Source organism: Nelumbo nucifera, chromosome 8 (genome assembly GCF_055504915.1).
Source record: "Nelumbo nucifera cultivar China Antique chromosome 8, China Antique-T2T, whole genome shotgun sequence".
Classification (NCBI taxonomy): Eukaryota; Viridiplantae; Streptophyta; class Magnoliopsida; order Proteales; family Nelumbonaceae; genus Nelumbo; species Nelumbo nucifera.
The window spans coordinates 782,356-796,187 of NC_142656.1; the positions used below are offsets into that span (position 1 = coordinate 782,356).

At 34.7% G+C, this 13,832-nt stretch overlaps 2 protein-coding genes across 9 annotated transcripts in view; one reads left to right on the forward strand and one right to left on the reverse strand.

Annotated features, from left to right (window-relative positions):
* Positions 1-3,601, forward strand: part of LOC104600457 (sec34-like family protein) — a 128,223-nt gene extending 124,622 nt beyond the window's left edge. For all 5 annotated transcript variants that reach the window (XM_010263386.3, XM_088893300.1, XM_010263384.3 and 2 more), the window contains one exon: positions 3,202-3,601. In XM_010263386.3, the coding sequence (XP_010261688.1) occupies positions 3,202-3,331 (130 nt within the window). In that variant the 3' untranslated portion in view covers positions 3,332-3,601. The remainder of the gene's footprint in view (positions 1-3,201) is intronic.
* Positions 3,602-10,009: 6,408 nt separating this feature from the next.
* The window catches only part of LOC104600459 (1-phosphatidylinositol-3-phosphate 5-kinase FAB1B-like), a 32,790-nt gene continuing 28,967 nt past the window's right edge, over positions 10,010-13,832 (reverse strand). For 3 of the 4 annotated variants that reach the window (XM_088892840.1, XM_088892842.1, XM_088892841.1), the window contains 3 exons: positions 12,115-13,665; positions 11,672-11,938; positions 10,010-10,644 (listed from right to left, as the gene is read on the reverse strand). In XM_088892840.1, the coding sequence (XP_088748966.1) occupies positions 10,318-10,644; positions 11,672-11,938; positions 12,115-13,665 (2,145 nt within the window). In that variant the 3' untranslated portion in view covers positions 10,010-10,317. Of the gene's footprint in view, positions 10,645-11,671; positions 11,939-12,059; positions 13,666-13,832 lie in introns of those variants that run through there. The other variant, XM_088892843.1, reaches the window with a different exon arrangement.

The following is a 13,832-nucleotide window of genomic DNA, read 5'->3' on the forward strand; positions in this document are numbered from 1 at the left end:
CTTGAGTGGTCATATGGTTTGATGCACCAGAATCAATAATCCAAGGTATTTTACGACTACCTGAAACAGCAGCATGGTTTGCAGAAGCACGAATACTTGAGTGAGCAAATGCAAATGAAGAAATGTTGCCTGAGGAGTTGGATGTTGCAACAATAGTCTCCAAGTGATTCTCACCTTCAAGTACCATACCTCTCAAATTCTGCTTTCACTGCTGCTAGCTGCTCCATAGCAGATTTCACCTCACTTTCTCTATTTCCACCTTCAGGTACCATAGCAACATTTGCATTCTTAGCCTTCCCAGTCTGACCACCAGCCTGACCATTCTTCTTAGAATTGTTGTTGTTCCAAAACCTCTCGGGAAGAAGATTTGGATGTAACTTCGAACAGGTGTCCTTGGTATGTTTTGGTTTCTTGCAATATTTACATATCACCTCTTTCTTTTCAATCGGTCCCTTTGTCTTTACTCCAGCATGTGCATAATGTTGGAGGTGGTCCCTGTAACTGTACTTGTTGCCTACTCTCTTCACTACTCACCATAGAGTATGCCTGAGCTAGAGTTACTTCATCTCTAGCCAGAATGTTTTGCCTTGTAACATCAAACTCAAGGTTGAGTCCTATGAGAAACTCAAAAACCCTGTTTCTTTCTACCAGCTTCTTGAATGTCTCTACATCCTTGGTACTCTCCCATACAACTGTCTTCATTACATCAATTTCTTGCCACAACGATTTCAGCATAGAATAGTAAGCAGCTACATTCTTCTCTCCCTGTCTCAAATTATTCACATCATTCTTTAACTTATAAGCTCTTGCAACATTCAATTTCTGAGAAAGGTAATCCATGTGGGACACATTTCAGAAAGGTAATGGTTATTTCTGATTCTAAAATCCTTCAATAAGGTAATAATTATTTCTGATTCTAAAATCTTAATGGATATGTTGAATTGTAAGAACTACCCTCCTTGGAGTATTTGGTATTGGCTGGAATCTCTTTATAGGGAAACTTGTGATATGGAAATCCGCTTTATACATAATTATAGGGAGGGCAATAAGGCAGCAGATGCTTTGGCTAATTTAGCTTTGTGATTTTGGGAGAGATTTTAGTTACTTTTAGAGGTGTAAGGTTTCTATGCCCCCCCCCCCCCTTCCTCATAGGCTTTTCTTTTTCTTGAAATTAATAAAACTTTACAGTCCCCTTCACCAAGATAATGTTTGGGGTCAAAAAAAATTAAGCAGCTCAATTACTGTCTATGATGCCCAAATACAAATATAGACATGGACATGGATATGTGAAATGGGGATACAACTCTCCACTTCCTAAAACCTTGAACACTTATACAGGTATGTATATCCCATGTAGTGTCTTAAAAGCGCAAGGTGCAAAAAAAGTGCAAGGGCCATTTTGCACCCAAGGCATAAGGTGCAAGGCGAGGCACGTGCCGTTTTGAAGCAAAGTGCAAAAATGCAAAGCATGCCAAAAGATTCAAAAAAATGCAAAAAATGCCAGATATTAAGCACAATATTTGTTAAAAGATAAACTTAAATTTTAAAATAAATGTTTAAAAAACATATTATCTCAAATTAAAATACATAAACACATTTAAAATGAAAAATTAAAAATAAAGTCAAGCATAACATATAAAGCATATTCAAGCATGTAAACTCTTAATCTCAATTTTTTCCCCAACTGCATTACTTCAAATAGCTAATGTGATAAAACTTCTAGGTGAACTGGTTCACTAGGCAATAAGCATTTGCAGGTGGAATACCATCATAGAGGTATTTTGGCTGTTTGCTCAGAACCAATCAGCCAAGGGAGATTGTCAAGAAGATTGATTGTAAAAGAAATTATGAAAAACGTTACAAGGGGTAGGGAGTTGAGGCTAGCTTGTGCTTTTTCCTATTTATATTAAAAGAAACAATGTACAGAAAATACACAGAAAGATACAAAGAGGAGCCCAATGGTTTTTTTTTTTTTTTTTTGAGGAGAAAGGTATCGAATTACTTAAAAGAAAATCCAAATCTGCACAATAAAGAGCTGTGCAGTGCCAATCAGATCTGTACATCTTCTAATCTGTATATTCTGTGTGCATAGATACAAAAAGAGCTCCAGAATCAAGAAAGGAGCTACAAGGCCTATTACTGAACAATCTGTGTTCCTACCCATGAACACAACCTACCCCAAAATCCTTTCAGTAAATTCTCTTCTGTAATAAACCTGTTTTCAGTCTTTTATTCCTTTCCGTCCGTATTGTCCAAAAAGAACTCCATAATAAAAAAAGGAACCCAATGGATTGTTACCTCCATACACCTGATTAGTGCCTTGGTCTCCTTGATCTCTTGCCTGAAATGTCACAATCCTAAAACAGTATTCTTTAGCCAATTAACCACCACTTGAGAATCTCCTTCCAGCACATTTCTTGTTTAATTCAGCTCCGTTGCTAAACAAAGAGTCTGCAGTACAGACATCAACTTAGCCTTCAAGAAATTTCCATTTCCTATTGTGACAGAGAAAAGAGCAAGAACCTCACCCTCTTCATTTCCAAACACACCCCCTATACCAAAGGACCTTGGATTTCCTACGGTGCTGCCATCAAGATGGGGTGATTGATACATCTTAAAAATTGTTGCTCATTCTTTTATTATTCCTTCATCAACATTTTTATTATTACTGATAAAAAATCGAAAAGTTACCTATCAAAAAACTATATGGGGCTGGCTACTTGGATCTTGGTTCTGCCAGTTAGCTCTTTTTGGTGCCATATTAATACATATTATCATACATAATATACAGGAATACATAATTGCAAGTGTAAAACATTTGGTTTGGGTTAGTTTGGGTTGCCCAAAGCATCAACCCTAACCCGACCTGATTCTTTCAAGTTGGCATTTTCCATCCCCTGTCCAATTGTCAACCCACCCAATCCAACCTTTCTTCTTCTTTTGGCTTAGCTTGGGTTGGATTGGAGTTGGCCCAACCCAAATTGCACTTAGCCCAATGATATTGGGGTTTAAAGCCAATTTTTCTTTAAAAGAAAAAATGGCATGACAAAGTTTCTAGTATTTTCAATCACATTCTAACCTCAAGTTAATCAGTTTAGAGCATTTACTATTGCAAGTGCAGTTAGGAGTCCTGAGTGCATTGTTATTTTCTTGTCTTGCATTTTTCAATATTTTATTTAGTAATGTGATTCTTATATGTAGGACAAATATCGTAGAGGCCCACTTGCAAGTGCAATCCCTGCTAAAGTCCGAATACTCCCCCGAGGAGATGCAAAGCATCGGTATGGTATCTATTCAGGAGTTGCAAAACCAACTGGACAGCCTTCTATAGATGTTGTCAAGGTCTATCTCTCTGCTTTCACCGATTTCTCTTGTGATCTTTTTGTGACCCTGATCTAGGTATTTGTTTTTGTTTTTAGGAATTTTCAGTTTTTTTTGTAGAAAATTTAGGACTTTCTTGCTTAGGTTCCATAGATGTTGGGCGCATATGCTAACTTGTTTGTTTCTTTCTGATGATGATGTCCATTACTGGCTAGATGCATAATGTAAAAATCAAGTCAACTGAAGGTGAAATGACATTACAAATTTTGTTCTTCTACAATCTGCTGAGTGTTTGGAGTTTGGAAATGGTTGAAATAAAGGAAGTTGGATGTAAATGTATGAAAGCAAGGTTCAAAGTATCAGAAACGCAAGGTGTATCGGAAAGATAATTTTAAGAGGCATATCGGGATATGCTTTGGATATGTATGGATATGGACGAAAAATCAAGATATGCATAAATATGGTAAAATTTTCAAATAAATCTTAAAAAAATATATATTACTAACTATATTTACAAATTTTATATGATTGTAAATAAGTCATTTAAATTTTAAAAACCATAATTTAATGGTTTATATGAAGTGTGACATATCAGGACACAATTAATATTTATGAGTATGTAAATTTTAATAATTAATTATAGCTTTTATTAATAAAAACTTGTCACTCATTAGCAAAAGTGAAAATTTACTTAAAATTAAAAATGCATATAATCATAGCAAACAAATATGTGTGGCTCATTGGCGAATTTGTGGTTGTTAAAACTTAAAATCAAGTGACCAAGGTTTGAATCTTGCTATAGCTAAAATTTGAAGTTTTTACACTAACAAAACAAAATAAGTGATAGGGGATTATTAATTAAAGGAATTAATAAGAGAATTTGAATTAGGTGCTAAAATTCAAGTTTAAATTTAAAATTGTCTTGGAATAATCGGCTAATTAATGAAAGAGAAATTAGACTTAAATAAACAGCATTAACAAGAGATTCGATATTAAATATGTATTAACGATACATATGTGAACTGCATCGGACTATTTCGGGCCCCTATCAGACTGTTTCGAGCCCGTATAGGCTGATACAGATCCGAAACAGCTTGATACGGGCTCATATCGACTGGTATGTACGAAAAAAAAAACGGAATGAATGATTTATACACGTTCCACGTATCGGGTTCTTGTCGAAATTGATACGTTGCAATATTTTGAACACAGTTTGCCCTTATAGTGTATCGGCATCCAGCTTTGGGTAATAGCCTTCTAGCGGTGATAATTGGGTCATGTCGGGTCCAATAACATTCTTTGTAATATACCATGAGAAAGATGGGTACTGAAGTGGGAGTATCTTTCCAGAACCTATATAATACAGTCAGTTTGGTTTGGTTCTGTCAGATCCGCCAACCCATTGGCAACTCTAACAAAGGAAACACAACCCAGAAAGGATTAGAATAATTTTGAATTTGAAGTAGAAAAGTGGTTATTAGACATGAAAGTGAGCAGGAAGAGTGGTTATGCAAAGTGGGATGAATCTCCTTGAAAGCTTGAAGTTAATTATTTGATGTTTTGTTTAACATTTTTAATCAAATGAAAAAAAAAAAAAAAGTCTATGTAGAAATTCTCTAAATCAAGAGGTTCTGAAATAAATTTCATTACGACGTATGCCAATGCAAATCTAATAATAGGAGTGATAGTAAGGGTACAATTAGGATTAAAAACCAATATATACATCAATGTCATCCTTTTGGTTATTTTGATTCAATAATAAATGAGAGGGAGGTTAGCAAGTATGTTGTATATAGGGTTAGAGCGTGATGGACAAAATGGAGGGGTACATCTGGAGTATTGTGGTTAGTGGTTGCCATTTAGGCTGCAAGAAAAATTAAATGAACAGATTTAAGGCTAATAATGCCCGATTCAGGCCAATTGTAATAGTTGATGTTACTTTAAGCTTCATCCAATATGCAATTGAAGCATAAAGGATTTGCATGTATTTAATAGGTTATTGTGGTGTACCAACTACCATGCTATGATCCACGATATAAGTTTTCCTCAAAAAGAAACCTTTTTACTGGCATGATTGGTCTTACGTTACTAGATTATAGCCTCCTAGGTGCTATTTTATTAATAAATATAATATTGAGTTACTTCATATTTAACTCATTTTGTGTACCCAAGATTGTAATTTGGAAGGAATCCTTCAAGACTCCAATGTCTAAACATAAAACTTTTGACATTTTTGGGGTGCGAATTGGGTGGTAAAAGTCCAACAAGGTTTAAAATACCAACAACTTGGTACAGGGCATGTGTGCCGGTTAGTATTTTCTGTGTCGCATCATATCTTCTAGTGGAAATGTGGAATGATTAATGTTTTCTAGTTAAATTTCTTTTTATAGCGTATTTTTTACTAAAAAATTTTGTGTCTTCACAGTAGACACTTGCAAGAGAGTTCCTTTATTCAAAAAACAAAACAAAAAAGAGATCTTGCATTAAAAAGGAGGAAAACTCATTCGAAACAAGAAGAAAAAGAATGCAATTTTTTCATTTAATTCTTCAATATTCAATAGATCTATATATTTTGGTATGTAAAATGTAAAAAATATTTGGGTTGGTTGTTGGATTTATGATTTTTTTTTCTTTTCTTGTATTAGTAGATCCATGGACCCCCACCAAAAAAAAAGTGGGGAAATCCAAAAATTGTAAAAAAGTATTTTCTTTTAAATGATTTCGATGGTAGGAGTGAACTATAAGATGGTTCTCTAAATGACCTATCAAATCCATTGATCCATCAACAATCTGTAACAACTTTTATATTTTTTTACCTTACAAAATAAAATAATTATTTTAGTAGCAAAAACTTATGAATTGCATATAATATGATATGCATCATAGAAGTTTTAATGGATAAATAACAACATATAAATATAAATATATGCATTTTCGCTGACATAACATTAATGTATTTTGGTAATGATGTAAACGCTACACTCCAGGTCATATGTAGTGTTAGAATGTCCTTTTGGGCCTTAAAATTAGTTTTGTGTCCTTTGTGAAACTTTGTCATATTGATACTTTGAATCTTGCTTGTAGTCCAATCAATATTCGCAAATTTACATATTATAAGTGCATAGACATTAAAAAAAAAGTACATCTGAATTTTTGTATATTTCAAAAATATAAAAACTAGGGTTGTTCATGGGTCGGGTTGGGTTGGTTCACTAGCGCTTTTCCAATCGACCCGACTTGGTCGGTTTACCTAGAAATGAAATCGAAACCAATCCAATATAAAGTAAAACCGACTTGGTCAGTTTGAATCGGTTTGGGTCAGTTTTGTTAATGATTCTCTCGGTGTGAACGATAAAGGATTCAAGTCTAACAAAGCAAAGGCTGGATGCCTGGAAATTAAAAATGATTTTATGAATTAAAACTGATATTTTATATATTAGAAATTTTATATATAATATGTATATTTCTGAAATAAAGCTGAAATATATATCCACAAATATATATCTGAAATATATATTAAAATTGAAATATATCAGACATATATATATATAAGTCAATTCGGGTCGGTTCGGTTTCGGTTTTCATGTGTGAAAACCAAAACCGAACTGAACCATCAGTTTATGTTTTTTTGTAACCTGAAACCAACCGGTGCTGAAGAAAAACCGGCCAACTCGGGTTAGATCGGACCGGGTTGGTCGGTTTGGTCAGTTTGGGTCTTGTTATAAACAGCCCTAATAAAAACTACTCAAATGGTTCAAGAAAAAAAAAAAAAAAAAAAAAAAAAAGATGACGAAGATTTTTAAAAATATCATCGCAACTATACAAAGTCGCCTTATATAAAGTTAAAGCACTTAAATCATTTATTATTAACTCAAGATATGTCTTTTTTTATCTGTCCCTAGCCTTTTTAGCCCCTTCAACTTTAAGATTTTCAAAAATGAGAAAAAAATAAAAAATTATTAATTTTATATATTATAAAATAAAATAAAAATGCAAACAGGTAAAATATGTCAAACTCTTTTTTCTTTTTTCTTTGTTTTTGAAGGCTGTCAAACTCTTTTTTAATTCAAACTTCTGAATGTGAATGTAATAAACATGAAAGCGCACTTGAGTGATTGGTCCCATGTATAACAAATACATGGTTAAAACTTAAAACTGCTAATACGTATTGTACCATATACCACATAAGAAATCCAATTTTTGAAAAAGTGTCTACTGTTTAGTTAACCGTTTTTTTGAAAAACGTTTTTTCAGACAGTCTTGAAAATCAGGAAAGTGTGGTTTGAGTTTTACTACTGTTTGCTAGCGATAGTATGCTGGCATAACAATTAAAAGTGCCTATATGACAGCAACAGAAACAGCAACGGTATCAAATAGAAAACCCAAAAAAACATTTTCTGAGAAAACATCATGCTTATGCAACACCATTTTCTGAGAAAATGCCTCTCAAGAAACAGTTATAGTTCCAAACAAACATTGCCCAATGTATTTGTTTGTGAATTATCAAAGTGAACAAAGATAAAATAAAAAGATTATATAGATTGTTGAATCAGTACATTGAACCATACTGCGAATGCAAAAATTACATTAAATTACAAATTACGAAAAGAATAGGGAAAAAACAAGATGACATCTATATCTATAATATAAAGAAGAAAGAAGGGAGGTAAGGGGACCTCTCCCATAGGCTCACACGGACTCCTCTCAATTCTTGTACAACGCGTGTGTGGCCTCAAAAAGGTAAAAATAAAATATTAAATTCCTCTCCATTACAATTTAGTACAGTGCCCTATTTAATTCCCACAACCCATTAGTTTCATTTTAATCCATCCCATTTAATTACCTAAATTCAAATTTAAGTTGATAAAATTTGATTCCCACCACTTCATTATTATATTCACTTTAATCACTCCTAATAGTATGTTAGATAGTACTATTTAATTCCCACCACCCCATTAGTTTCACGTTAATCCTTTCTAATTAATCACCTAAAATTAGGAAGTGTCTTTAGTCTTTTTTAATCTTTTGAATATAATAATTTTATATTTGCTATTCCGTGTCATACTATTCCTTCTATCAGGATCAATGCTTACTCTATTTCTTCTATTTTATTTCAGTGAAAATGGTGACTACTCTCATATTTGCTTAAAGTAATTATTGCTACACATAACTTGCTAGAGATTACCATATATCGACCATCACAGTAAGTTTTGTATCTTTTTTCCTGTTTTTATTTTACTTCATGGAGTCAATAGCTACCCTTTATTGTTTTAGAGTGCTTATGTTTTTAATTTCTTTTTTTTTTTTGTTTAATTCACTAGAATTATCAGTTACTTTTTAATTTCATTTTATCTGAATCACTTTTGATGTGATGATGGCAGGATTTGGGTGGTGCATGATAGAAGGGAAAACAAATGTATTTTATTTTCTAATATTTGCCGTCCTTTTTTCCTTGGAAGTGCTTCATCAACATGGGCTAGGCTTCTATTTTTATGGGTTTAGTTTGGTTTAGGCTAGGTTGTTTTGTTTTTATTTTTTTAATTTGTTGGTTCCTTTTATGCTTTATTCTATTATTTCCTTTGACATTTTCTCATAATTTTATAGTTGTATTTATGCATTTCATTTGTGATTTTTGGTATTTCCTTTTGACATGGGATGCACTTTATTGCTATCCTCTAATTCTTCTAATTCTTCTTTGTTCTTGTCCTTCTCTTTCAGGCAAAATATGCAGAACTTCCTATTGTCGTCATCAAATCAAGAAATCTAAATCCCATGGTTTTGATGGATATTTACCTTTTTCTTGTCTAATTCCTTTTAACTACTTGAAATGTCCTAATTTCAGTTTAGTTTTAATGTTAATAATTTACCATTTTCCTATATAACAACATAAGGGGAAATAACCCGTAACCATTAGATCCTTTACCAGCCTATGCAAAGGGCATGCCATCCCATCCTTATGCTACTTTAAATTGCAAAATTAATAGCGCACTTAATCTTTTTATGCTTGCTTCCTTTTTACTTCTCTAATTTGATTCCTATCAAAAGAACCACATTCTTAGAAATACTTTGCCCATTGATAGTTGGATCTCTATATGAATGAGATTTTTTCAGAGATTTTCCCGAAATTTGTTGTTGTTTTTGGTGTATCTCATTTTCCATTTTATCATAATTTTGCAATTCCCTTTATAGTGGGGTTGGGCATTTATAGTGGGGGGGGGGGGGTATTTATAGTGGGGATGGGCATAAATACATTTGGGAAACTAAAACAATTCTGAGGGGAACTTAACTCTAAAAGGCATTTATTTAAATGTTTCATTTATTAATTTAAATATAATAGGTTTGATTTGATTTCATTTGTTAATTTTGTCATTTTCTCTATCTTCAGTGCATCGCACGGGCTTCTCGCTAGTATACATTAAATTGCAATAGATGAGAATTTTACAGCTAGAGGTTTCAATGATTTGAAACACAGCAAAATAATTGATTCAGGCGGTCAGGCCTTTATCCATGATAAAATTCCTTTGCTAGAACTGGAAGACACTCGAAACGACGATATATACACAAGATAAGCCCCTTGACAGTGGGGAGAATTAATGCCAGATCCAATACAAAGAAATTGACTGATGTATTGTGACGAATATATTGCAAATGATGCATACATACACAAAAAAGATATTATACATGTAACTGACAGACAGAAAAACAATTTAATATTATTCCTCCGTCGTGAATTTCTTGGCATCAAACCGCCTTGTTCATTCTTCTAACAAATCATTGACATATATTTTCCTAAGAACAGGAATACATCTACCATCCTAAAGAAAATATAATGGAGAAAAGGATAAAGTAAAATTCATCAAAAAAAAAAAAGGATAAAGTAAAAGAAGCATTGACAGACTGAATAAAAAGGGGTTAAAAAAAATAGAAGAAAAAGAGGGCATTGAACCCCAACTTACATATCTTCACATATACAAGAAACTTTTTTTTTTCATAGTATCATTCAAGTGAAGCCCCACCTTGTGCATTCTCTTCACAGACGTCCAATTGGGACCCATTGGGGATAATGGTTGAAGGAGACCATTGGTCTGGTACCATGAGGAAATAAGCAGACATGGCTTTTCTGAACCGTTTCTTGTATTGCTTGGGAGAGATTACAGTTGGAGATGAATTCTTTGGACCACCAAGTATCCCTGAAGCCTTCACCCATGTCTCGAGGTGTTTGTCCCAGGTGTACTGCCTCATGAAATCAATTATCCCCACAACCAGCTCATGCTTCACCTCATCCACCCCGACCAGTAATGAGTAATCCATTACATCAATGGACTGCCATATTGTTAATATGAATCAAATATTAAAAGATGTCCAACAAAATATTTCTTTCCTACTTAAAAGACATGGAAACATTTTAGTCCAATCAAAATGCAAAGAACCACAACTGATCTCAGCAAGAAGGATTAACAGATTTGTCAACTTTTTTTAAATTTACTAGATATACTTGGACCAAGAAATATAAGATACTTCCCTGTAGATTGCCTAAAATATCTACAATAAAATCTACTGATTCTGAAATAGAAGAGGGACCAGTCAAATGAAACCCAAGTACAAATAAATATTAAAAGGGAGAGGGACCTGATCAAATGATTGTTAACAAGATTTAGTGATCACAATCTGAATAAGTATGGCATAGACAGGCCCCGTTCATCTGATCAAATAGGTGTTTTTGCATATTTATACTGATCCCTGTCCCATACAGGTTGCCCCACGTTCACCTGAAGCAGTTGGTCCTGGGCTGTTCAATAAATGAGGTGGGGCTGGATCTTCTATCTTAAAGAGTCCACATTGGGAACATGGATACTAGTGTCATAATTTGACACAAGTATAAGCTTTAAGACTCGGCAAATCCAAAATAAGATTCAGGAACTCCACAGAAATACTTTAGTTCTACGTTAAAATTTTTAATGACTTAAATGTTGTATAAATAATGGGATAATTGTTCAAAAAAAATCAAATGCAGATGCATAAATCAGTGCAAACAACAAAAGGAAACAAAGATGGATTATACTAAATTATTAAGTATTACAAATTTACAATCCAGGTTAAAGTTTTACCAAGAATTAAAGGTTCTTTAGTCACATATTATAAATGAGGCAAAGAGGAGTCCCCTCATGTATTGTACCCATTTTGAAGTTTCCATGTAACATAACTGGTGGTAACCTAATATACCCATCACCAAACCCATGACTATGTGCACATAATTATAGTAAATAACAGTTAAGAAGGTCCAATTAGTAAGTATTTTATTTTTAGCTTGAACAATGAAAATTACAGCAATTGGTTATTTTGAGCTTACCGCAAGAAAAGAAGTATCATTCCAAACAGCTCTCTCCAACAACCGCTTTGCCTTGTTTCCCACAAAAATCGGAGAAGTTGGCATTGCTTCTATGAGGTTCTGATCCAGCAAAACCTTATTGGTCCCACTTGAATCTGGATTATACCGTGACCGAGAAGATCCCTTAAGGTCATAAAGTCTTGTAACATTCCGCCCAAACAGAAGATTCTCCATGACTAAAACATCCATCCTTGACTCCTTCCCCCCTTTAAGGTGCTTCGATGTCACCTGACATAAAATAAATAAATAAAAGTAGCAACAATATCAGGACTCAGTCTTGGAGATGGTTGATCGGTTTATTCTAAAATATGAAAAGCTTGGTCCTTAAATCAAGAAGGAGGTTCTTAACTTAGATAAGGTCATGGTTGAGCCTCAGTGACATAGCTTAAAGATCAATATTCTACCTGGTAAATCCCCAGAATCTTTGCCAGACATGTAGGACTTCCTGTGCCAATCGAATCAGAGAGGTATTTGAAATACTCAGGAGCAAACTTGATGAAAGATTCTAGCTCTGTCTTTGTAACCTGTTTGACGATAAACCGATCATCCAAGGTTTTTGCAAAAAAGACATTGCTCTTGCCACCTTGGGCCCCCCACTTCTTACAGCGACTGAGGGACCTTATGAAATCTAACTCAAATGGGCAACATGTTCTCCTCAAGGCCTCAAACCGCTTAGCATAGTAGCAAGTAACAGTATACCTCACCTTCCCTAGAGGGCCATCATCTGTAACAGAAACTCTCACATGCAATGCCTTTGTAGATAAGAGTGGTTCCAACATCAGAGAGCTCCGGGACCCAGACATAGATAAGATGCTATCATCTGTGGACCCAAGACTTCTAAATGATTCGGAGGTCATTTCATCAAATAGATGAAATGAATGAAAATTCACCAAATCAAAAGATGGTAAGGAGACTAAAGAGTCTCCCCCATCTTTTGGTCTATCCCGCTCATCAGACATCTGGGCATGATAATCCTGAGAGACCAGGGCATATGATATAATACTTGTGGGTTCATCATCATAAACTGGCACAACAGTGTCATTGAAACCTATAGGCAACAGAAATCTGGTACCACCTTGACGCTCTAAGTCCCGAAACGATGTGACATAGACAGGATCATATCCACTAAGCGTATCGAGCTTTGGAGCACTTCCTGAAGAAATTTTGTTGAAAGAACGGTAGAAGTTTAGGAAAGGCATGCTTACCCAGCTTGTAGTGTCATACACATTGTCAGTTCCCTTGATTGCTCTTGCAGGTCCAAGAGATTGAGATATCTCAGCTCCATCTCGGTTTTCCAAATGCTCTTCCAACTCCGGTTTTGCCACTGCAACATCTATCATGACTGACGAATCAACAACAGCTGCATCAGGAAATGTACAACTATTCTCTCTTGGTGTTGCACTTCCTGGGTGATTTTCACCTGTCCATGCTGCATCAAGAGTGTCTGACAAACTTGCCATAATTGGGAAGTGCCCCTCTGAGAGAACCCTACGAATTACTCCAGATTCCAAAGGATCAAATTGATCATCAAACTTTTGGCCAGTAGACAAATAAACCATGCCTTCCTTCTCATTGTTTGGATCTTGATTCATCTCTCTTCCTTGACTAGCTAAGGCATCCTGATTAGGCTGCTCACCAGATCCTCCTTGATTAAGGCTTTCATCAGGCTTCCCATCCCAAATTGAGTCACAACTGGATAAAGCCTTACTTGTATTATTAGAAGTGTTCATCTCAACAAGCTTCTCAATCGAATCAAGGGTTTTCTCCTTGCTTTTTGCCATAGAGCTGCTTAGCCCTTCCTGATGGTCGTTGTCTAAATTGGCTGTATATATCAAGCGGCGGTCCCACACGTAAGACTGAAAGAGCAGCTGCCTCTGCAACCGATTAATCTCAAGGATATCAATTATAGGTTGGCCCTTCTTTGCCTCCCTGTTCAGAGCTTTATGGAGAGATTCCTAAGACAATGTTGAGAAAATAATCAGAACCTGATAAAGTGGAAAAGCTGACTACTTAATCACCGTATATTATAAGATCTACTATTCACCAATCTGGCCAGTTCAACTACTTGGCTACCACTTGGAAAAATCAGCAGTTCATTAGGTTGTTTCTTTCTCGGTTACCT